This window comes from Lutjanus erythropterus, chromosome 5 (assembly GCF_056507025.1).
Source record: "Lutjanus erythropterus isolate fLutEry1 chromosome 5, fLutEry1.hap2, whole genome shotgun sequence".
Taxonomy (NCBI): domain Eukaryota; kingdom Metazoa; phylum Chordata; class Actinopteri; order Lutjaniformes; family Lutjanidae; genus Lutjanus; species Lutjanus erythropterus.
In genome coordinates this window covers 11,336,619-11,363,325 of record NC_139321.1, presented here as the reverse complement: position 1 = coordinate 11,363,325, position 26,707 = coordinate 11,336,619, and the positions used below count along the sequence as shown (strand labels likewise).

Here is a 26,707-nt window from a genome sequence, read left to right as displayed (position 1 = left end):
GTGCACTTGAATGACTATTGCATGATGAGTCCTAATTTGCCTAAGCAGGTTAGATCCTGGACACCAAGTGGAGGTTTTGATGACGGATGTTTACAGTCTGCAATATGCTGGTCTCATTAAAGCTTCTATATCTCTATATTTAGAGGCACTGGGATTGCAATAAGTAGGCCTTCAAACCTCTAAGAGACCTTATACAACTGCAGCGAGCTAGACTTAGTAATCTGCTGTGTAATTATACTGAAGAGCAACAGATAAAGAGTGGGCCAGGAGGGGAAGAAGACACTGCTCTTCTCTACATGTATCATTACATCTGCCCTCTATCGCTCTGTCTCTAATACGTTCTGTCCCCTTTTCTGTCTCTTTGTTAGTTTCTTACTCTGACTGAGTGACCTACATTTGCATTGCTTGCATAAACTGTCTTCCTGTCTGTCCAGCTTCCCCTCCGTCTCTGTATATATCTGTCGTTAAGCTGCACATTAAATAGTCTGTATATATTATCGGTGGGTGTGTGGCTCAAACATATTGGACACATATGTATGTATGAAAAACAAGCTGTCACTTTCCTTGGTTTTGGTCCCAAAATCCAAAAGATTTAATATATTTTTCTTACACACACACACACACACACACACACACACACACACATGTAAGATTTCTTTCACACATTCTCTCGCTTGCTTATTTTCTATCTCTAAGTGTCAGTTTACCTCTCTTCAACAGTCTTTCCTTGGCTTCTTACACTTGTTTATTCTGCCTTGTTTATTCCACCTCACACACATGCACACACACACACACACATGCACACACACACTGCTTGAATCTGTGTCCATCAGTGGTTTGCAGACTTCCCCTCAGAGACCCTCCACTTCAGAGGAATGTTTTCTTGACCTAAATGTGTTGAATAGTAGGACCTCCACTAACACTTAATGTGAGTTGTTAGCTAACTGCTATATAACAGGACCCACTTATGAAAGGCAACGACTCTCTCAACTTGAAATGTTACCCTCCTTCATTCCTACTCTTCATCACTCTGCAATGGCATTTTTTAACCTGTTAAATCCTGCTCTCCACCAGCAGAACAGTCAATAGAAATGCATAGTGTGCAGTGAAACCCACAGAAGTTCATTTTAAATTATTACCATGTATAAATACAGGCAGAAAGTTTGAATATTTCACTCAGTGTAAACAATGTATAGCTCCATCGAAGAGCTGGAACAGTCAAAGTACAAATCTTAATGCTATTTCTGCATTAAAATGTATAATATATATATATATTTTGTTAAGTTGTTTGGAAGGAAGTTGCTGAGCGTGAATAAATGTAGAATGAGTGCTTCGTTCATGAACATTTCTGCCTGAGTCATGTCAGATAGATTTTTATCAGCTATGTTGGTTGTTTATAAGTGACAATAACATCTCCTATGATCCTGCACTACTTCACAGCATCATCAAACTACATCTTTTATTAATGTTTTAATGTCAGAGAGACTCTTAGGTTATGAAATCACACAAAAGTTCTAGGTCATTCTGAGTAGAACTCCCAACTGAAACTAGCCCGTAGTGGTTATCTAACCAAGATACATCTGTCAAAATTAGCTAATTACATGCAAAAAGATCAGACTAATCAAGCAGATTCGAGCTTTAAAAAAGGTTACCAAAAGTCAGCTCGAAGCCCGTTCTCAGTGCTGTCAAAGTTTAAGCTAACATTAGCAGCTCTGTCCTGCACATAGATTTGTCTTCATCCTGAAAGCCTGAACTCTTGTCACATTAGTGGAGCATACTGCTAAATACAAGCAAATATAGTTAAACTCTTTGCTTTCTTTCCAAGAGATAGTTGAAAAGATATCATTCTCATATCACATTACATGTGAAAGGTTTCAACAATTAGCTTAGCATAACGACCGGTTTTTGTATAAATTAAAAAACAAAACATTATGTGTTAATTAATGAGGTTTAGAGGTGGTTATAGGTGCATATTGTTACTTGTAGACATAGCCAGACTAGCTGTTACCCTGTTTCCAGTTTATGCTAAGCTAGGCTAACCGTCTGTTGGATGTATTGTAGCCTAATATTTAGGCTGATTCTATTAGTATGCAGGTATCAGTAGCCAACAACACTATTTGCACCCAGGCTGGAATAACCAATGTGGGTTACACCTGGGTGTATATTAGCATGGCAGATGCAAGCACCCAGGTGTCGATGGCAAACAATACTATTTCTTCCCAGTGTGGCTATTTACGCCAGCCTTTCTGAAACCTAACCAAGCAGTTTTGTTGCCCAAACAATCAGTTGCTCCAGAACTGCAGATGGAAGGTTTTAAAAAACAAAATGTTGCTGACATGCTGACTACCTCCCACATCACATGCTTTATCGACTACTGTGCTTTTTCAATTGGAGGGTTTGATTCATCTTGTGAATTATTGAACACAAACTCAATGATGTAACCCGTAATCTGACCCCTCACTTTCTAAGGAACTCAGCCGCCTCTGAGGAACACAAACAAAGGAGACGTCAGGCTCTCGTCCAGTCCGGTGCGTTCATAATCCCTTGCAGGATCGAGAACACAAACCTTTTGGTTTATTCACAAGCTGCAGCTTCAGACTGTACTTTTGCAAACGAAATGCATACTAAAGTTTTACTATCAAAAACAGACATGTACAGAAAATATCAGAGAGATGTCAAGACATATGTTACATACATTCATCTTGTGCAAATTCACCCAGACACATTTAGAGGCCATGGAGTTCTACAGGAGAATAACAACCTTTGAAAGGTGCAGGCAATGTAGTCATTGAAGTCAGTTCAAATATTTGACAATAGGAGAGGCGCTTGACAAAGACGTTAAGTTTTTATAGTTAGCAAAGCAAGAATGTGATGAATCCTCAGTTGCCAATTTGCCAGGTAAGATAAATCAAGTTCTCCTTCACATAATTAAAATATCTGGGATCAGTATCAAACACAGAAATCGTTGACATAGTGTCTCAGAGGTGTGAGGTGAAAATGGTGTATTTTAACATGGGCACAAATTTGAAAAAAAAAAAAAGACATTTCTGACCACAGATTATATCTATTATTTGTTTAGACTATCAAAGTACACTTTCAGCACAGAATAAACAACAATAACAGGAAAACAACACGATTAGGAAGCATATTTTTCCCTCTCTCTCTATGTGAAGTGCTCTAGGAGGACGCCAGAGGTAGTTGCACTTCTTCAAAAGGTCAGTGATTGAATTCTGAAAGGTCAACATATCACCAGGCAATAATTCACCATCATGCTTTTTTTTTGCATAGTTTGATGACAAAAAGACCCAACTTCTCCTACGTCTGCGTTGTTGTTATTTTTGCTGTTTTCCGAGCACAAACCTACGGCTCAGTGTTTGTGAGCAACTCTGGGATGCTCTATTGACCCACTGACACTAAGACGCAAAAAGGAGAAGTTGGCGTCAGTGCCAGCAGTCGGCATGATCAAAGTTATCATGAGATTGGAGTGCTACAAAATGTCAAAATTATACCCATCCTGACCTTTTAGAATTCAATAAATCCTTGAGAATTAGAAAGAGAATTCAACAGAATTAATTATATTTAGTAGAATCCAAAGAATTCAGTTTAGTTGGATTCTTCAGCTTGTTTTGATTCAATTCAGTAAGTTTCAATTCAATTGTCTGAATAAGTCTCAATATGTCTTGACTGCTACAAATTGTCAAAATGATACCATCAAGCCGCAACAGCAAGAATTCAGTAATTATTTCAGAATTTTAAAGATCTTAGTAGAATCCAAATAATTAAATTCAGCTGAATTCTTCAGTTCAATTCAACAGAATCCAAAGAATTCAATGATTCAGTTATTACAATTGGCAAATGCCAGTTCAGTTCATGTCCCAGCTGGGTCATAGCTTATAACCTGAGCTGTTTCCTAATTAACATCTTCTCGTCTGAAATCATCTCCGTGAGAATCCAAGCAAACGGAGACTCATCAGTGACGAACATATCGGACCGCGGTGGTGTTGTTTGTGCTGAGATAAATAATTAACAAATTAATTTGAACCATCCATTATGTAACCTGGCTCCAAGAAATCCTACACATCCTGTTTGTCTAATTATAGTATAGTATACTTTGACACTTAAATAGGCTTATTGGGCATGAGAGTGGTATTGATCTCCTCATCTACAGCTAATAAGCCCATTTCCCGGAAGGTGCAGGCATTCCTGTAAGATAAAATAGCCCCTAGCAGAAGCCATTTTTGATATTTTAGATCTTTTTTTGACTGACAGAAGTTGACCGTGCAGAACAAATTGTAACTAAATACTTTTACAACTGTATTTAAAGTGATTAGTAAAAGAGGTTTGGACTTAATTGTTCTATGAGAAGAAAATCCAATGCTATAAGTTACAGTGCGTGAGATGAATTCAGACTGAGTAGTTGTAAGATGTTATTTAGGGAAGCCCAGGTTATCGCACTAAACATTACCGTAGTTGCCAATGCAGTTTATCCATTAAAGTAAAAATGGAAGAAGTCCAACTTAAGGCACTGGAACTGCTGTCACAGATGAGCAATAATTCACAGATATCAATTTCAAGCCAAAATCCAATTTGGCATCATGCTTGGGAACTCAAAAGTTAGAAAAAACATCGGCTCCTCGTGTGACATCCTCAGACAAAACATCAATGATGAACTGATTCAATGAAGTTTTAACCGTTTTGTTTGGGAACTTTTACTGATTTACTAATAACAGGAAAAGCATTTAATTTCAGGTGGATTTTCCCTTTACATCTTTGAGGAAATACATTTGTTACTGAATCTGAAATATCCGTGATATGCTTTTACACTGAAGATGGTTATATTTGACTGATGATTTTTCCCTTTCCTGCCCAGTTTGAGCTGACTCATGTCAATGGTTACCAGTTACAATATAAACAAACATTACTGGGGCAATTTTTAATACTTGAAGAGAAGAGATAAATTAACCCAGTTATTTTAGACAAACATCTTCCAACTGTAACAACTGTGGTGAAAAAAAAAAAATAAAAAGCTCAAATAATGGAACAATAAAATATGAATTATGGAGAAAATATTAAAAAATTGTAGTATTACACTTTGTCAGCTTCTCCATTTTATAGCTTTACATGGCTTTGGCCCTTTCAATACAAAATAATAAATGTGGGTGATCTGACACGACACTCTCTGTACTATGACACATGAACTAAGGAGACACAAACACTCCAGAAAGTGAAGAAAATTATAAAATACAAAGAACCTGATTGACATAGAAACATGTAAAATCAAACACATGTATATAAAATAAAAGATTTTGAAGGCAAAGCTCAACAATCTCTCATATTTTCTGGAGGTGAGCTTTCGCCGTGTAAAAACAGTCATGTCACAGACATCAGCAAGGCCTCGGTAAAACAGATTTTTTTTTTCTCGCAGAAATACATTTGTGGGTCTTTTAAAAATGTGTTTCTCTTGTTTTATTCCCATTTAAACTCATTGCCTTTCTGTGAAAATCATTATCGAGTGGACAAATCTCAATAAAGGGGAAAAAAATTAACTACTTAGCTAGAAGGCACTGGCCTTTACTCATAACATACATCCATCAAACTCATGAATGGAGATCTTTTGCAGTAGTGTTGGCCTGCTAGACGATGCAAATAAGTTTACACAAAGGGACCTTTTACCAATTCATCCAACATAAGACTTAACTTTATTCTGTTCATTCAAATACTTAAATATCCTGACTTCTATCCTGAGGCCTGTTTCTTTCCCTTACATAAAGTGGACGTGCAAAATAAGTCAGAATAAATACTGAATAAATACACTTATGACATAATGGTATCAGAAATCCAGATGTTGCTCTCTGTATTACTGACGGGCTCTGAGTATCTCAGCTGAAGAGACTCTGCTGACAGCGAGGGGATTCAAATATGTTTAAGTCAACAAAGCTCGAATTGTGACAGGCCAATAAAAATAATACAAAAATTTGGGTCACCAGTGATCTAAAAATAGGTGGTCTGGGAGACAATCTGCCCTCAACTATTTTCCAGAGTTTGCCCTGTGCAGTCGTTACCCTCCCTCGATTCTGTAACTGGTCTTTTTGTGCGTGTTTTATAACTTTTGGACTTTTTTTTTTTTCCAACAGCTAACAGGGTTTTATTGCTGATGTTTGGGGTCAAATGTATAAAGGAAAAAAAAACAGCCTTTGGAAAATGAGCAGCTCGGCATCTCTTTCTGTGAAATGTAAACAATGTCACTGCATGCATAAATAATGACAAAATAAATAATGGAAAAAAATCCAACATAAAAAAATGGATGAATAAAATACAAGAAAAAGAGCCTTAAAGCACGCCAATGTAAAGGTTCAGTCCGTAGTTATTCAGCTGCAGGATTTAGAGTCAAACAGGGGCGGAGTTGAAGGGTAGCAAGGAAGACAGAATAGCTGTGATTATTGTTGAACTTATGCTGTAAAGGGCAAACTAGTAAACACAAAGATTTTCTGTAAAAGTCTAACGTATTAATGGTAAAACCATTTACAAAGATTTCAATCAATGGATGTGAAAATTTCCCACATTATAGTTTCAGTCACTTATAATAATTAATCATATGTGACCAGTATTATTGTAATTATTCGCTCAGCTGTTGTGAGTGAATTTACACAAAAAGACAAGTTCTTTATTTGGTCTCTTGCAGAATTTCTGAGTATATTTAAAGACGTACAGTTTGGGGATACTGATTGGTTGGATTAATGGCAGTTGCCACTTGCAGTCGATGTATTTGTGTGATTCTGAACTGTCTGTGTTTGCTTTAAAAGCCATGTTCAGACAGACTGCTCAGTTCAATCACTCATATCAGACTGCAAAGTAAAGTCGGGGGATTTTTTTGTTTGTAAGAAGAAGAACGTAGAACAACAAAAAATGGAGGAGGGCCAGAAAGGCAACAGAAGACAAATGAAGACATATCAGCACCACTACTTGCTGCTGTACACACAGAGATGTTGGACAAAAACATTTAGCATGTGCGTATTAGCATTGATACAGTGACATCCAACATTAAACCCAAATGAAATCATGTGTAAATTGTAATGTCAGTCATCTTCAGAAGAGTTCCCTCCTGTCTGAACGTAGCTTAACTCTTGGTTTTTCTGTATGGTGTGATGACATTATTATGCATGGAAGATATTTAGATCTAAAGCATCTTTGTTGCTGCTTTTTTTTAAGTTAAAGTTTGCTGTTGTGTCGATGGAGTCCAGCGCTGCTTTCTGAACAGGCGATGCTACAACAGCGAAGGTGCAACGACGTCAACATCAGTTCTTTGTGCATCAAAAGGAAGAGCAGCAGGTCAACTGCTGCTTTGGAGGAGGGTGTGTGCGGGGCAGGTGTTTTACTGCATCTTTCCAGGTGGCTCGTTGAGAGCATGTCACCGGTGTCTGCTGTGGGCCATGAGGAGCAGCACCTTGCGGATGCCGCTGAGCCGATCTTTCAGAGAGGTGAGGGCCAGGAACGGCAGCTGGGCTCGGCCTTCTAACGGAAGAACGGCTAATAGCCACCAACACCACGAGGGACCGTTAGGACTGGTCTGAAGGGAGGAGGAGAAAAGAGGAGACAATGTGAGAAGAGTTTAAAAACAAAATAAAGTAGAAATAATGTTAAAGGAAAATTCTGACTTATATTTAGTTTTACATAACTAGCCTAATTGTTTTCTCTTAGAATGAATGAACTGACCCTTCCTAAGTCCCACCCCTTTTTGCTCTGGGCTCCAATAATATCTATCTATCTATATAAAACATGTTTTAAAGGGATGCTGCATCATGTAGTACACCAACAGTTCAACTAGAATCCTGATAGATATATGAAAAAAGCCCCATATTCCCATGTGAAAAAACTATTTTAAAAGAACCATGCACCACAGATGGTTAAATAATTAAAGTAAAAAGTGTGATGTTGTAAATTATTTGTGTCTGTACCTGAAGTACAGAGTCCTTTCCAGGCATGGGTCCAAAGTGTCCTTCAATACGTTCCTTCTGCTCGCGCTTCAGGGAGTTGACCCACACCAGGGCCTGGTCGTACACCGCGTCATGCAGAGATTGCAGCTCCTGCTCTGCCATGCCCTCCACCTGCACACACGCATTAACGTGCACACACGCACACCTTTGAGCTATAACATCTCTCTGTAGTTCTTTAAAATCAACCATCCTTCTTTGGCTAACTCTGCATTTCCAAGCTACTCCACATCTGTCCTGTCCTTCTCCTCCTTTCCTACCCTCTCCCTCCACCCACCCACACCTCCAGCCCCCTCATACCGTAACATCCTCCAGGTACTCTATGTCAGCTGTGTTGTATCCATCCCTCTCTTGATGGTTAATGACTTTAAACCTCCGTCTGCCGATGGTGTCCACAACTGAACGGCCGTCAGAGAAGAATTTCACGTCACGGATTTCCAGCAGGCACCCGTAGTCTGCGAACCTGGAGGGACAGGAGGAGGAAGAGAACACGGGGTTAGACGTCTCGGAAACATACTCAATGACACATGAGCAAACCCACACAGGTACCTTCCCAGCACTGACCCTTTGAGGTTGTCTCCCAGACACATGCCAAAGCAGTTGGTTCCTGTCTCCATGCATCTGCGAATCATCAGTCTGTAGCAGGGCTCGAAGATATGGAGAGGACACGGCACAGTGGGGAAGGCCATGGTGCACACGAATATAGGCACATTCTTGTTAAGACTGAAGAGAAACAACAGTAAAGGAGAGTGTGTTTAATAGAGAACAGCAGAGGAAACATAACATGTCTGATTTCTTTTCATAATCAAGAATGAACTTTCAATCTCATGAATGAAAAGTCTTTGAAATGATTACAAAAGAAAATACAGCTTCATCTGCACCAGTAATCCCAAATGATCTTCGGGCCAAATGCCAACACAGCACTGGCTGCTGTGCATAAGAGAGGCGATTTATTGGAGAGAGAAGTTTGCTACAGCCTCCAGGAAGTGATACTCGATGCCTGACCTCATGTATGCTAAGAGGTCAGTGGGTCAGACATGCGTAATCCACAGTAGGTCAGTAGGTCAAACAACAGAAGATATTCACATAGTTATGGTTATGTCAGCTGTAGGTAGGTACTGACATCCATTTATTGACAATATGGATGGCACACTATTCAAAGTTGCAGCCAGATATTTATCTTACTCCATATGTCATATTTTTAACAGTCTGTGTGCCGCCACGCACAATGGAAAGAATCAAAACTCATACCACTGCCAAAACATTAAGAGGCTGCACTCTCTGGGGCAAACAGTAAGACCATTAACCTACTGCCAGTATTCAGCAAAAGACTGGAGAGGACTCTTTTCAATCTAACTCAACACTATTTTCTAAGCAGTGACCTTATTACAAAATCACGACATGCATACAGAGCTTGTCACAGAACTAACTCTAACTCTTTTTTAATAGTAGCCTCTCAGAAAGCAAAGATCTATCCTGTGGAGTCCCACAAGGCAATTGCCTGGGGCCACTACTATTTTCTATTTCACCATTGATCTGCCCCGTGTCCTGGAAGAGGCAAATGTGGTACTGTATGCAGATGACTCAGCCATGTTCAGTACTGTTAACATGGAAAGAACTACAGGAAGTATTATGCAGTGAATCAAAAATTTGTGTCTGACTGGGTAAGAGAAAATAAATTGATCTTGAATGTATCCAGGACAAAGTGCATTGTCTTTGGCACTAAGAGGGATGTTTGTCAGGGACTCCTGTAACAAGTTATGAAAATAATCAATGATTGCTTGGCATGGTCAGAACATAGATGTTATTGTTGTAAAATGGGGCAGGGTATTGTGATCACCCAGAAGCCTCCCCCTTGTTATCACCATCAATTAGGCATTTTTTCTTTCACACCTAGGGGTCGTGTATGGTTGTGTGGTCCTGTGAAGCTAAAAAAATACCAAAAAGCTCCAGCTCCTACAAAATAAGAGCTGCAAGACTAGTTTATAACTGCTCCTTTAAAACTACAGTCCTAAATGTGCACTGCGGTCTGTCATGGTTGACTATTGAGGGAGTTTTACAGTAAACCGGTTTTAAAGTAAACTGGACATTTTCAACTTGTGCAGAAAGGTTTATCACATAATCATCATAGCAGACATATCACAATGAGTCATCTTGAACTTCATGAGCCCAAAACAAATCAGCTTAAAAAATCAGTCATCTGCAGAGCCTCCAACCTTTGGAACCACCACAAAACAGAAACAATGCCACCTGCTCTAATGTTTAGTTTGGCATCTAACTGATTAGCTTATTTGATGACTGCTGTACATGCACTGCTCAAGTTATCTGATATTTTAATTGCTTTCACTTTTAAATATGTAATAACAGGCTAGACTGATGGGAGTCTGTCATCCTTTGTATTTTTGTTGTTTTGTCTGTGGTTGTTGTTACTGTCAGTGTTTGTATAATGTGATTTATTTATGTGGACCCCAGGGAGAAAAAGCAACCACTCTTGTGAAAGCCAATGGGGAGCCAAAAAAAAAAAAGAATAAAGAATACAGAAAATAAGATTTGACAGCAGAAAAGAAAACAGACTAAATAACGCATGAAGAACAAGTAAAGCCTGACAAAGCTACAGTGGAGAAGGGGACACACACTTACTTGGAGAGCTCAGCCATCTCTTCCTGGTGAATTTTCTGTCTTTCCATGAGCTCAGAGGGAAGATACTTAGATATCAGGTTCTCCATCAATACTGTCTTACAGTACTGCCTCTGGACCAGGTACTGGAGAGAGATACAGAAACAGACTTAATCAGAAATATGTTTACAGTGGCAAAAACATGGAGAGACCGTTTTCAACAACATCCATTGTTTAAGTGGAAATCTTGAGGATTTTCATTCTGATAAATGTCTGCTAAGTTGTCAAATGAGGAAAAACAGTGGCGACTGAGCCTGTGGCCTACTGATTAAAGTATTCTGCATTATTTATATATTTGTAGTATTATGAATTGGGTGTCTGTGGCAACATTAGCGACTGCTGATGTGAACCAAACATTTCCGACTGCTGCAGCTTCACAGTAACAGCATTTAGCTGTCGAAACTCGAGTTGACTTGTACTATGAATTAGTCAAAGGATATGCAATATGTTTGCCAGTAAGCTTCGCACTTACCGCTATCAAAACTACGCCTACAAAAGAAGACAATGGTCATTGTCGGCATTTGTTGACAGCAGATCAGTTTGAAATACTGCAGCAGGTAATAGAACAAGAAGGGGCAACCACAGTGAGCTGTTAGATGAAGACCTGCAGGTGAAAAGCTGCACACCGCCAACTTCTCAGCTGTTCACAGACTCATGTTGCGTGAAGCATAACATCAGATCGTTGCTCACAGAATGATGGAAAAAGCCCAATATTGTCCAACTTCCTTATTAAAATGATAACAGTTTGTTTTGCCATCCCCAGAAATCTTTGTTTGCCAGTAAGCTGTTAAACTACATTTGCTGTTACCACTGGTAACTACAGGTGTTGCCAAATCAGCCAAGATGAAAACGTTTGAGATTGCCACTTTAAGACCTGCTCTATATTTGTCTCATAACATAATCTTATTTATCATCTTCATTACTGTAGGGATGCACCATTCCAATACGTCAGATCCCCATTTGCCCCAATAGTGACCTAATTACAGTAAGTGATCGGCTATCGGCCATGACAGTTTCTGCGTCAATGCCGTCAGAAAATTGAAGATTTCCACTATCAGTTACATTCATTACAGTCATGGCAGGTCACCAACTCTGTTTTTAGTTCCATAGCAATCCGTGGTATCATGTTACCTTACATAAAGATGACCCAAATGAGTTTAACAATGAGGTCAACAGATTTTAAATTTGGGGAAAAGAGAGACAAACCTGAGTGGTATCAGAAAATGTTTGATCAGTAGGTGCATCCCAGCCGGGTTTGGTTTAGCTCACACTGAAAGGTGCCACGTATGTAAGAACACATAGAGAAGTATTACCTCAGAAAGCTCCTCTTTACAGAGTGGACACTTTGGGTTGTGGTCCAGGCATCTCTCCAGACACTGAAGACAGAACGTGTGACCACATGGCGTCGTCACTGGCTCATAGAAAAGCCTGCGTGGGAAACAAGGTGACATGGCTTTAAATTCTTTTTTTTTTTTGTGCAACCGAAAACCCCAAAGATATTCATGATATGTGACAAAGAAAAGCAGCAAACACACATTTGAGAAGCTGAAACCAGAGAATATTTAGCATTTGGTTTCACCATTTTTTTTCACTATTTTATGTAATGTACAATTAGACAATGTCATAGACTGAATGAAACATGGACGTAGTGGTGTAGGAGCCGTGAGGTCACCCATAGGTTTCTGAAGAGCCATCGTGAAGCTCACAGTGTGGTGGCTTCGGTCTTCGCCATCTTGACAGTGCTTTTCTAACTCCTGGCTAATCCGAAAATGGGCAAAGACGTGGAGCTTAGGTGAACGAATGAAGCGACTACCTAGCAGCTGGCTCTCTGTGATGGTGCCCACCTCTCGCCTTAATTATGCATAATTTTAAACTTTAATTTAAACAGGTGAGTTATATAAAAATTCACTGCCTGTACATTTGTCATGAACAGGAAAATTAGCTATAGAGACCAAAACCTTTGTTTATCGGGCTGTAAATATGTTTATTTTTGGGTATTTTAATGCGGGGGTCTATGGGGACTGACTCGCTTTTGAAGCCACCTTCAAGTGGCCTTTTGAGGAACTTTTGGCACTTCAGCGTTGGCTTCATTTTTCAGCCCCGGAGGTTGCGATTGTACAATGTACAATATTGGCCTGCAGACATAATTGCAAATACAAAGTTCAGATGTTAATGTCTGCTGTCTGGTTTTCAAACATACAAGCCAAAATAAAGACATTAATTCAATTTAGGGTTGTTCCGATACCAATACCAGTATTGGAAAATGCTCCTGATACTGGCCGAAATCCTGGTATCAGTATCGGCAAGTACGCGACGCGAGTCTATGCACCAATCTGTTATTATGTACTTTATTAAGCCCACAACCCCCAGGATGGCGAAGTTTTGTTCTAGTCATTCTCTGTATATATTTGTTTGTTTAATCATGTCACAACCATTGTTTTTTTCTTCTGATGTGTCGGATATCGGCAGTGTAGGCAGGGGTCGAGAAAAAAAATACTAGCAGAATCACAGATTTTGGCTTTGATTTCGATTTGAACGCACATTTCGATCAATATTTCATTTTAATATTGGAGTTGTGACACTCTTCTTATATGTATGGGCTGCTGAGTTTCAGCTGATATGCAAAGTTAAAGTATCGGAGTCGGTGTCGGGAAGGATAAGATGGTATCGGAACATCTCTAATTCCCTTCTCACAGGCTGCATTTCGATGTACTGAAAGCTACTGTATGTCACATCATTTTATTACAGGCAATACAACTGTCAGTAGCAACTTTGCACACATTACATAACTTCTAATTGATTTACAGCACAGTGGTATGACTGGTATTATAAAGTCTTATGTCTGAAGGAAACTGTAAAGCTGATCTTACCTCATACAGAGAGAACACTCCAGATCTGTCGGGTCCAAGACGTCACCGACCGCAGAACTCACAGAATCTGTCGCCTCTGCTGGCTCTGAAAGGCGAAATTATTGAATACAAAATAAGATACATATCCTGCTAACAGAGCGAGCGTGCATGTGTTACTCAGCTACATGTGTTTGCGCTCACCGGTCTTGGATCTCTTAGTATCGTCGCTCCGCTCCTGTCCTCCTTTCTCCTCCTCCTCCTCCTCTGTGCTCTTCCGTTTCCGCTTGAGGATCAAACAATGGCCCAACCTCCTGACCTCAGGCTCTCCCTGACCTTTGACCTCGCATCCCTCCGGCCTCTCAGGTGCAGGAGGAGCGAGGAACTCTGACGACAACAGGCTGGGACTAAAGGTCTGGGAGAGGGAAAGGGATTAAGGAGGAAAGGTTAATGAAACCTCATGTATGTCATGCTTTTTTTAAACTGCTGACTACCAGAGACGGAGCAGCTCTCACCTGGGAGGGAGCGCTGATGCTGCTTTTGATGTGCGCTCTAAAAGACAGTACATTGGAGTAGTCTGAGATGTGTTCAGGGACCTGATCAGTAACTGGAGCCAGGAGATCACTGAGGAGCTGAGAGGAGAAAACAGACAATAATGTGATTATTCTGTATTCTCATAAATGCATGCAGGCATTTACGATAATATGACAATTCCCAATGCAATCCCTATTATGATACTACTGTTGTATTTACCTTGTACACTTCAGTCTTGGCTAGTCTACAGTCCGGCTCCACGGACAGACAGACTAGGTACTCTCTCAGAGCTTCCTCCGTCCTGCCCAGCGACACCAGGGCCTGGGCCTTACGAACATGACCCTGCAGGCAGGAGGAAGATAAATCACTAATTTTACATTTTACTTATTTTTACATTTTAACATGAACTGACTCTTAGGTATCTTTTATAATGGAGCTGAACAAAGCCACAGTGGTCTGCCATACCTTGGACCAATGAGGCATGAGCCTGCAGGCCACCTCAGCGTCTCTCAGAGCCTTGTCATAGTGTTTGAGACTGGAGTGGATCTGGGAGCGATTACTGAACAGTATATGGTCCGTGGGTGCTGAGGAGGAGAGAAAGGATAGTTAGTACAGACAGTTAGGTAGTTAGGTAGTTCTCGACAACCATAGAGTGTTAAATTGTTGCAGGGTTAAGTATTGTTAAAACTATTTTGATAATTAATTGTTTTATTCAGCCTCTAAAATAAAGAGGACATTCTCCACGTTATATCTTTGTAAACTGATTAACTTTGAATCTTGATTATTAATCTGAAAATAAAACACTTTTAAAGATTTTTAACATGTTTTGCTGTTGTTTGATATTTTATGGACCAAACAATAAATCAGTTATTTGAAAAAAAATGAAGAGTAGACTGAATTCTAATAAAAATAATTGTTACTTGCAGACCTAAATAGAATGAAATAGACAAATTAAGCAGCAAATAATAATTATTTTCATTACTGATCATTCTATTGATATATTTTTTCAGCATATATGTATATCAATCAGTTCAATTCAATTAGATGTTCTGATCCAAAAATTGTAATTCCCACTAATAGTGAATTCTGTCACAATATATGTCAAAATAATCACAATATGTATAATATTTTTTTTTTTACCATATCATGCAACGCTAGTTTTTAGTATTTAAAATATCAAAAAGCTGTTTTTTAAATTACCATCAGAATTTCGCTCGGCCCAAAGAAACATCTTCAAATTGATTGTTTTGTCTGACCAACAATCTATAACCAAAAGATATTAAAATTACAAAGACGTAAAACAGAGAAAAACAGCAGACTCTCACATTTGTCCAGCTGGAAACAGTTAATTTTTTTTTGCTTAATAATGATTTTAACAATAATTTCTTATCAAAATAGTTGTAAATAACTTCTTTGCAAATCAACTAAGCAACAACTTCGCTAATTCCAATTATTGATTAGTTTCAGCCCTCCTTTTTCAAACTTAAAACCTTTACATACCCATACTAAGATCCATGACCTCCATACTGAGGCAACTGTTTCACAACACACTGCAGAGCTTCAAAAGGAAAAAAAAAAAAAAAGCATGGCCTCACTTGTTTATTTTATGCCATAAAAGGCTGCATTCACCGGTGATATAAGCTTTCAAGTTATATGTGAAAGGAGGAATGTTTAAAGTGGATCAGTTTCCATATTACAAAACGTGTTATGAAAAAAAGTGCTGCCTTACAAAACCATGCAGCATTATCAAGGTCACCCACATTCCAGGTTTCATAACTATAAAAACTTATGCAAATGTCGCAGTTAGCCCTATGGGGATCAGAGGAAAATATCTGCCTGGATTTAGTACAGGAACGTGTAGTAAATCGATAGGAGACGCCCCAAGGGAAAAGTACTGTTTTACATGACAATTTCAAAGACTTCAGAGAATTGTCAAGTACAGTATTTACTGCACAGTGCTTATTTCCAACAAAGCTGCTTTGTTGCACACTCACACACACGCACACACACAGACCTGAGCTAATTATAACTCTGAGGACATTGTACTGACTTGCATTAATTCCCTGGAGACTCACCCTTACCTTAACAAAAGCTGCTGCATGCCTAAACACAACCTTGAGCCTAATATTAACCTAGATCCAACACCGCATTTAAATCCAAAGCTTTGTCTTAACCCTGTAATATGAGGTTAACCCCACAGGGACAAGATCTTTGCTACCGGGTTCTTGCAGAAACATGCACAAGCATTTCAGTAAAAACACTACGGACCTTGTTTAAGAGCTAAAAATATATTTCTATATAATACAGTGATTAACAGGGTAGTGTACACAACAGGCTCTGTGAGTACAACAGGCACTGCCCCTTGTTTTGCTTTGCTGAGATTCAGCTCACAAACTAATCTGCACAAATTCTTTAGCTGGGTTGTTCCATTAGAAATTGTGTGCCAAAAATGAGTCAGAATGATACAGTTATTAAGGCTGCCTCTCACTCCTCCACCAGGATCAAAGATCAACATCCACTACAGGCCAATTTTGCAAATCACTGCAGTTTGCTGGTCCTTTCAAAATAAGACAGTTACTTAATTCTTTGTTAACAATTATTTATCAAAAGATATTTGCTAACCATTATGGATGTAACAATATACTGTCGCAATAAAAATGTCTCAATGCCGTTCTGAATAGAGACAATATCTACTCTGATATTGCATGGTTAATTATTTTCTTTTATTATATATTAAAAATGTACTGCTTCTAACGGCTGCATTATGTTTGTTTTGCAGTTGTACATACATAATTCAAACATTCATTGCCTGAGACAATTGCATAAGACAGTTTTCTGCCACTTTAAAGACACAGTTGACCCTAAAATCAAAAATACTCTTTTTTTGCCCCTGGCCTATAATTCAGTTTACCCATCTATATTATTTTGGTGTGGGTTGCCGAGTTTTGGAGATATCAGCCATGGAGACGTCTGCCTTCTCTCCAATATACTATATATGGGTACTGAATGGCACTCAGCTTGTGGTGCTCAAAATATACATTTGAAAAATTCAAAACCAGTGTCTCTTTCCAAAAATCATGACCCAGTTAGTCAAGATAATCCACAGGCCTTGTTGAGAGCAGTTTAATGAAGGAACTACTTTCTTTCTGCAGTAGAATCTACCAGAACTACTGGATGAAAAGCACTTCAGGCCAGGGGAAACATACATATTTGATTTTGGGGTCAACTGTCTCTTTAATTATATGTTATTAAATAAAAAAGTAGAAACACTTTAAGTTAAAAGGGAAAACTACTTTTATGAAAACAAAAAATTCTGTATCATGGATTTTTTTATTGTGGCATTGTCATACTTTTTTGGCCTTGTTACATCCCTACAAACCATGCAGAAACACTTTGAATAACATTGTGGTGCACAAGCTGACCTGCAAACAGCCTGTCCTATTACTCTGGGAGCTCCCAAGCTCAACAACAGTCAATTATTGGTGTGTAAGCGGCTACACTGCAGCAGCTGGCAGATAAACACTGGTGGGGACCCGCTGTACAGATATGTTGATGTGGCTAAAAAAAATCCTTACGCAACTCGAAATGATGCTCCTATCAGCTGTCAGCTGATCGGCCAGGGAAACTGTGGTGTACTTATAACTTGCTTCAACTATGATCGAAACAATAAGTGACTCTAAACTTACACAAGCAGCCTGAAAAGTGCCCGAGCCGCTGCACTGTAACCATAAAGTCAAATAAGGTCAGGACAAGTATCCCGGTAATGAAAGACCTCTGCTGCCTGTGTTAGAGGAGACTCTCCAATTCAGTCGTCCACTGTGAGGACTTTTATTGTAAGAATACATTTCAATTGCTGCATCAATCATAGAAACCAGTGTACTATGTATGTGGGACATTGATCTCTGAAAGGAAAAGTTCACCCCAAAAGCAAAAATACAATTTTTTTTCTCTGACCTGTAGTGCTGTTTATTCATCTAAAATGTTTTGGTGGGAGTTGCCGAGTTTGGTAGAGATAGAGACGTCCGCCTTCTGCTTGTGGAGTTCAAAGTGCAAAGAAAACAAAAAAACAACAGCAACAACAGCAGCGTCTCTTTCCGGAAATCATGACCTCGTTACTCAAGACAATCCACACATCTTGTTATGAGCAGTTTGACGAAGAACTTTCTTTCTATTAGAATCTGATCAACACATCAGTTGTCCAATATTATCGTCCCAATATTGGCCTATAACAGCTATATCAGTCTACATCAGTATCAGAATATTTATTATCAGTATGTGTCTGTATGTTTTTTTTTTTTACAGAACATAATGCAGATTATATTTATTTGTTGCTTTTTCTTAACTCAGGTTTAATATAAACATAAATGTTGTCTTATTTGTGTTTTTTAAATTTATGTTTATTCATAATTATTATAAAATACCAGTGAAAGTTTACAGTTTCAGTGCCCTGATATCATTTTGGACAATAAAATTTATTATCAAATTGTAAAATATCCTGCCTCCATATTATATCTTTGTCACAAGTGTTAATCACTTTTGCCAGATCATTGCAAAAAAATGTTTATGTATAAATTATACATCCTGTATGTGCAATAGTGTTGCAATTTTTTGTGCATTTTCCTCAATCGATAATTGATAATGATAATATCAATTCATTCACCATCAATCATTATAAAAAATAAATAAGATATAAAATGCAGGATTTTCTCATTTTCAGTATTTTCCTTGAATTTCTCTAATTTTTTTCCCCCATTTTAAGTTTTCTTATTCAACAAATGTTTCTGCCAGATTAAAGAATACCAAAAGAGACTGATTAATTATTGGTTAATGTGGTTTTAATCTGCTCAATTAATGATTAATCATTAACATTTCCAATAAAAAATATCAGCTGATATAGCAACATCAAAAACTTGTTTACTCCCTAATATCTGTATCGCCCTAAAAGTTCAGTATTGTTCTGATCCTACTTTGTATGGTAGAATGTCTCTACAGCTGATATCTCTAAAAACTCAGCAGCTCACATTAACACAACCTAGAGGGAAAAGTAGCACTACAGTATTCTTAATTTTGGGGTGAACTGGCCCTTTAAGAAGTTAACTTCCAGACTCTTGGCCCTAATTAATAACTGCCCGATCAATATGACAGGTTATTTAAATACTGATAATCACCTGTTTCATCAACATACCACCTCTGCCTATATAAAACCTCTGGTATTAATGTCCCTGCTATAATACCCTTGACCCACATTTGCCTGAATCATTGTTTGACGTTACACAATGAGCGAGCTGAGGGAGGCGGGTAACGTGCTTACGCAATGTTTGGTCCACTGGCCCAGCCTACATAACGCTGTTATCCAACACATGGTGATAGATAGGACTGCGAGATGCCAGCGGACTGAGGCAGCCAGCCACTGAAAGTGTGCCACTGTCAAACAGTGTATATAGCACACTTATGAAACTAAGTCATGTGTTATAACTCTCTTATTATGCCCTTACAGAGGCATGACAAGTCACTTGGCATGCTGTTATGTAGCAGAAACCTTGTTATACTGAGGAGTAGCAGCAGAAAACATGAAGTTAAAGTAGCAACATGCAGCTCCATCTCACACTTGTTTCACAAACTGAAACCACAAAATAATTTAAGTTTCATATAAAATAACGTTGAAGTGTCCCGCCTATCAATATGGCTCGGTTACATTTCTTTCTTTCTAGCAGAAAGACAGTAGTTCTGATATTTTCTTAAGTAGTTCCAGTGGCTTCTGCTGCAGGAAAAAAGTAGTTCCTGCATGAAAGTGCCCACAACAAGATCTCCAAAACTCTGCAGCTCACATCAATATATCTAGATGGATAAATAGCACTGCAAGCCAGGGGAAACATATTTGTTTAGGGGGTTTATTTTACTTAAGAGGGGAAGCACTTAAGTTAAAAGGAACAGCTGATTTTATAAAAATAAAAAAAATGCTGTATCATGTTTGTTTTTTAAAGCCACTGTAAACTGACTTCAGTTTCATGTGTCCTACCTATCATTATGGCTTTGTTGTATTTCTCCAGCGCTGCCTCCATCTTCCTCTCGGCGTACAGTCCGTTGCCCTCCCGCCGCAGCTGGCCGGCCTGGTGCGGGGTGGGGAACCACTTGGCCAGCAGGTTGCTGAGGACCACATTGACCCTGTAGCTCTGCACGTCGGCCACCCTGGAGCTGTCCCTGCACTCCTTGCACATCACCGGCCTCTCCCTCTCCTTCCTCTCCCTCTCCAGACACTTCTTGCAGAAGCAGTGTCCGCACGGCAGAGTCACCGGCTCGAACAGAAAGCTCAGACATATCCGACAGGAGAAGTCCTCGTGCGCGCTACCTGTGGCACCGACGCCGGGGCACCCGGCCGCCTCCTCTCCTGTCACCGGGGTCCTCTCCCCGTCCTCCTGCCTCCTGATACTGCCCGACAGGTAGTCTATCAGGTTGTCCAGGTGAGCAGGTCTCAGCCTCTCTATCTCCGAGGCTTGCCGGTACACAGCGAAAGCTTCGGCGAATTTGCCCCCGAAGGCGAGCGCGTCAGCCCGCTTCACCATCAGCTCCTGCCGGCTCCCGGGGTCTCCGAGCCCCGCTAGCTGGCACTCGTAGATATCCGCGGCCAGGTCGAAGTTTTTAGACTGGAAAGCCTCTGCTGCGAGCTGCAGCATGCTCTCGCTCTCTGTCCCCATGCCCAGCGGGTTGCGTCGAGTCTGTCCCCTCACATACAGTAGGCTACGTGCTGCATATGTGGTCGCTGCCATTCATGTTTACGTCTGTAGCTGCAGGAGAGCTCTGACCACACTGTGCGTTCATGCTCCAGCTCAAGAGGTACCGCTATTATTCTCAATGGAGCAGCGCAAGAAAAAAAAAAAACTGTTATGTAAAAGTTGTGTCATGTGACACCGGCCAGCTGTTCTCATTGGACGAGTTTAGGAAAACTGTTACAAAACAATCTGCCATGTAACAGTGTCGGGGCAGGGGGCAGGAGCCTGTCTGACCTGCATCTAGGACTCTAGTAACCGGTGGTGGGTCAAGGTGGGGCTCCAGGTAGGAGGGGGGGGACATCATTCAGGGGTCACTGACAGTAGAGCTGGGGGGCAACCCAACAAAATAATGACTTTTACATTGATATCATATTTCAAGAAGTTTATCCAAATGATTCATGTATAAAGGAACTTACCACATAATCAAAATTAAATTTTTCACTCTTGCCTGTAGTGCAATTTATTTATACTGATTGCTTTGATGTGAGCTGCAGAACTGCAGTGTCTCTTTCCAGAAATAATGACCTGTTTACTTAAGACCTTGTTATGAGAGCAGCTTCATGGAACTACTTTTTTTTTTTTTTTTTTTCTAAGGAACTACACACTCCAAGGAGGAGGTGTGCATCTTGTCATGGATGGGTGGTTTGTTCCCATAACAGGACGGGATGCAATGTTGTGCAAGTTTACCATTAACAAGCGCCTGCTCAAAGTTCAGTTCACATTCCCCCAAATGAACTACTTCACATTTATTTCTTTCATTTTTCAAAATTTTATTTTAAAGGGATAGTTCACTCATAATCAAAAATATACATATGTTTCCCGTTGGCCCGTGGTGCTGTTTTCTTAGACAGAGAGTACCTACATGAAACTGCTTACAACAGTGTCTGTGAATTATTTCGAGTGACCGGGGCATGATTTTTGTGACAGAGACACTGGTGTTGAGTTTTTCAGATATTTTAGGGGCTTTGAGCACCACAGGACCATTTAGTCCCTTTATATCTAAGACAAGGCAGAAATCTTTACGGACAATATCTCCAAAACTCTGCAACTCACACCAAAAAAAATCTAGATAGATAAATAGCACTACAGGCCAGGGGAGAAATATGTATTTTTGATATTGGGGTGAACTGTTTCTTTAAATAGTACCTCCTCCTTCCAAGGATGCTAGAGTCTATATAATGGCGTCATACTAAATAAGGTGCAAAAATGTCTGTAAAAGAGACTCCAGTCTGCAGTGTAGTCCAGATCATACACCTCCTGCTGCATGATCAAAGATGTTTTTTTCTATATTTTATATCACGTCAACAATTCTCTCCATATTCATTTTGCATGCTCTCTCTCTCTGCTGCAAATCTGCATGACACTTTTTTATCAGTTGATGACACGAGCATTGTTTACTCTCTCTGTTTATTTGTTGAAAAGTGATCTGTTCAGTTCACCGTTCACCAAAAACGTGATCACAATCAAAGAACAATACTCTTTTAGCTTGTTCGTGCACAACACTGTTGGGTGTAACCTAAATATTAATGGCGTCCTCCTCTGCTGAGCTGCAGCTTCTTATCCATGAGGAGATGCGCACTTCCTTTTGTCTGGTGATATGGTTAGCAGATGTAGTTTGGTTGAAAGAAAACAGGTCCTACATTTAGACAAGACAAGACATTACTGATTAAGTTTTCTTTGTTGTTGTTGTCAGACTTTTTTTTTTTTTTTTTTGGTGCTTTGAGCACCACAAGCCGAGTGCCATGTAGTTCCATTATATTCAAGAGAGGGCAGACATCTCCAAAACTCAGCAACTGACACCAAAACTATCTAGATGGATAAATAGCATGGAACTTTAAATTTGAGTGAACTGTCTTTTACACCTATACACTATAATTATATTTATGGACCAAGTCATATGCGCAAAAAATCTGTAATCTATCAGCAATCTGTCTGTCCCCAATAAAAATACCACAGCCACAATAAGAAACCTATCAGCACCATTAACGTTAGTAAGATGTGAAATGTTTTTATGTGTATTTTGAGGCTGTAAGAAAGGTGGATCATGAGCATATCCAATCCCAGCTGCAGGACAAAAAACAGCAAATAGAAGAAAAGGAGTGGTTGTCCCCGTACTGAGACTTGCAGGCTCCAAAAAACTGTATTGATATATTGAACATTTTGATCTACACAGTAGGTAGCACCAGAGCCACCACCCAAGGATCAGACTGTATAAAATTTTCCAGCACCTTCTTTGGAAAATTAGGTCAGAGCAAACATTCAAGCGGTATGTTTTTAGTGCCACAGTCAGAATTCTTAAGAGTTGTTGGTTTAGTTATAAAACTGATTTGGGGCGGCAGTTACAAAGACTCATGGCGCAATAATTAACCCATGGGCGTGGACTTTCAGCGCCCTTCCCCCTTCTGTTTAGGTTCATATCATTATACAAGCAAAACAGCAAATATGTGACCCACTCCGAAGTGCTAGAACAACTGTTATGTGACAAGTGAAGCAGTTATGTGACAGTCACAAAACTGCTTTACATAAGTTTTTTTTTTTTTTGCACCAGAAAATCAGGATGACCATTATGTCTTGTATGGATCAAGCAGAATTTTCACGCATCTATCTTTAGAAAGGCTCTACTGAATGCGATGGCACCCGGGCAGCAGTTTGAGTATAATGCAAGCTTTGATGACAGTTTACACCGGTTGTCACATGCAACACCCCCAGAGAAATGTGAGAATGTAAATGATTTTGCTCACTTTGACAAATCTTCGGATGCTATACCACTCAGTCTCACACTGACTGCAGGCACAGAGTTATTATGTACCTCGCTGTAAATACTGGGAAATATGCAGACATCTCACCACTCAGTCACTCCACCTTGTTGCCTGAGGCAGGTGCAGCGGGGCTCATTTAACCACTTACATCAACACAAGAGGACTTATGAAACTGTGACAGTGACACAGAGCGTTTGAGAGTGTTTGATAATGTGGATATGCAACAGTCACTCACAAGAACTTTATCGTCTAGCTAGTCATTGTTACATAAAACTGTTTGCATAATAAGAAAAAATCATGCTGGGTGGCATCTTAGTGAACACACTGAGAATTTAATTAAATCAAGACTGTATTGTAGCCTAATATGCATCTACAATTTTAGTATTACTACTAATAACACAAAATCATTAGTACTTTAAAAAGCTATTACTGGATTTAGTATTATATGTATGAATCTTATGAGTATATAAAGTTTATGAGGTGGCTGCAACTAAATGGTGCACGTAGCATTATTTAAGTTCATAGTTAAAGAAAGACTATTAAAGGATGAATAACACATTCTTGGTCTTGCAAATCAAAAGTTAAATTGATATACAATAAAATGCACCCTCAGGTTTTGCTACAGTCCTACTGGTATGATGAGTAGCTTAAGCCAGTAGTTTTCAGATTCATTCATTAAATAGTATGTAAAAGTTTTTTGTTTTTTATTTACAAAATGCATCATATTTCAACACATAAGGTTTTAATTTTAAAATCTAAAATAGTTAACAGATTACATTATAATCTAACAATCTATAACTCTTAATAAATATATATAAATAGTCCTCTCACCAGTCAATCATGTCACCCATTAATGGTGTAAACTGGTTTTCTCTACGTGGTTATTCTGTGTTGACATAATGCAATATTTTCAATACAATATCTAATGTCTTTCCTGGAAGCTCAGTTCTGCCAGTGTGATCTCATTATGATCCCGTAAGTCATTATGTCAAAATAATGAGAAGCTATTTTTTTAGAAGGTTTCTCATTAGTTTGAGATCACCTACTGAGTCACTATTTTGAGATAATAACTCACCGTTTGGAGAAGGTTTTTTTTTTATTATTATTTTTAGATACCAACTCGTAATTCAGAGATAAATAAGTCACTATTTTGAGAAGGTTTCTCATAAAAATGACTCACAAGATCTTTGTTATGAAATCACATTGGTAGAAATGGTGTTAGCTAATGTTATCAACCTTTAAAAATATTGCTAAGTAGGGCTGAGCAGTATATTGATATTAAATCAATGTTGTAATATGTTGTTGTAATCCAAGTCTCCTAAAGTGCTGACATGCCAAGTTGATTTGGGCCTAAATCTTCACTGTAGATCCTTAGCTTGGAGCCACATTTACGCGCACGTGCACACCGTATGAACTGGGTGTGTGTGGCGTGAACAGCATGTCGAGGCTTTAGGGGACTTGGGTTACACCAGACGAGTAGCATAGAAGCGTTTTATGGGGTATTTTGGTTGTTTTTTCTAAACATTTGAAAACCATTCGCTTATATTGTTTGGAAGATTCTGCAACGCTGATTTACTGTGAAACTACAGCAGTGTTGTGTGGAGAAAAAAAAAACTAAACCTTACCTGAATGACTGAATTTTCATGTGTGATCCACAGCAATGCATCATACACTATAAAATAATCACTATTTGAGAGTTTACAGTAACTTTGCTTAGTCAGCTTTTTGATGTCATTGGTTAAACTATATTTTAGCATCATGTCAAAATGGCTGCTGTGACACAGATCTATTGTGACTATAGGGCGCAGTGGTCAGGAGAAGTTACATAGACCTGTAAGGCCAGAAGTAGAAGTAGGTTAAGGTCAGAGTTTAATGACTCTAGTTAAGGGATTGGATAAAGTTCTGATACTAAACTACATAGTATTATTAGCATCACCTGAAGTAGTATATCCTGCAGCCTCCAAATAAAACCTGTTTGCTAAAGGAGTTGTTATGTATGTGTGTGTGTGTGTGTGTGTGTGTGTGTGTGTGTGTGTGTGTGTGTGTGTGTGTGTGTGTGTGTGTGTGAGTGAGTGGGGATTATAGGCTAGTGAGTTGATCAGTGTCCATGTCAGTAGTAGTGGTGCTGGTAATATAGGTCGGCCGGTCTAGCCAGTGAACTCAATCCCGCGCACAGACACACCCTCTGAGTGACATATACGCTGCAGCAGCAGACACAGACAGACTAACACACATGTCAGAACAGACAGACTGACATATATGCAAATGAGGACACCCGTGGAGTATTACACAAGCAAACACACACACACACACACACACACACACACACAATAGTCAGAGATTCTTGTGTCCCCTCACACCTTGAATTTTGTTATGCATGTTTCTAAATAGGCCACCGGTGCAGTCTAGCCGGATCTTCTAGCACGGTCTGTCTGGACACTGTAAACTGGGCTGGAACCAGCAGTTATCCTCAAAATCACCTCATGGACGATTATACAAGGTCTTATTTGGCTGAAAGAAAGATGGATATTCATGCAATGGATAACAAGCATGTGCTTGTGCTAGTTTTGGGCACCAGAGGTGTCTTATTTCACAGTGAGAATCTCATACTTCAGGGCATTCATTTAAGAGAAAAATGCCTAAACAAACAAGAATGAAAGGCATGAAAGACTCACAGTTATGTGACAAATGTTAAATCAGATTTGAACTTGTGAAAGTCTGAGAAAGAGTTTGAGCTACTCTGTGTGCCGAATGACCATGACAACTACATTTTGAGCACTTCATGGAACAGATGAGGATTTTTACGGTTGTCAAAATCAGATTTATGCTGGCTTCTATTTGTCGAGAAAGATAGGATCAGGTCTGCTCCTTATTAAAATAAAGAACTGAAGTTTTGTGTGAAATATAGTCTTATTTGTATTGGAATCCCATTAAATGGAAATTATAGTGGATGGAGGTTGACAGTAATTGGCTTATTTCAGAGATGAATGATGTTATTGTTAAAGATCAAAGTGTTCAGCTTTGGCATCAAATTTTTTAACATGATAATTTTCTCATAAAATTTCAAACAAAATAATTTACAGATGTAACACGCTAATAAAATAGTTACTGAGCCTTGATTTTTCCTTTTG

General features: G+C 39.2%; 1 protein-coding gene across 1 annotated transcript; it reads right to left on the bottom strand.

Annotated features, from left to right (window-relative positions):
- Positions 1-4,684: 4,684 nt before the first annotated feature.
- LOC146326517 (LON peptidase N-terminal domain and RING finger protein 3-like) lies at positions 4,685-20,908 on the bottom strand. The gene is made up of 12 exons (XM_084718801.1): positions 20,067-20,908; positions 14,513-14,631; positions 14,267-14,389; positions 14,029-14,145; positions 13,718-13,928; positions 13,538-13,622; positions 11,981-12,095; positions 10,632-10,753; positions 8,556-8,714; positions 8,292-8,454; positions 7,956-8,105; positions 4,685-7,567 (listed from the first exon to the last, which is right to left on the bottom strand). The coding sequence occupies exons 1-12, from the start codon at positions 20,812-20,814 to the stop codon at positions 7,409-7,411; spliced, it is 2,271 nt and encodes a 756-aa protein (XP_084574927.1). The 5' UTR covers positions 20,815-20,908; the 3' UTR covers positions 4,685-7,408.
- Positions 20,909-26,707: the final 5,799 nt, after the last annotated feature.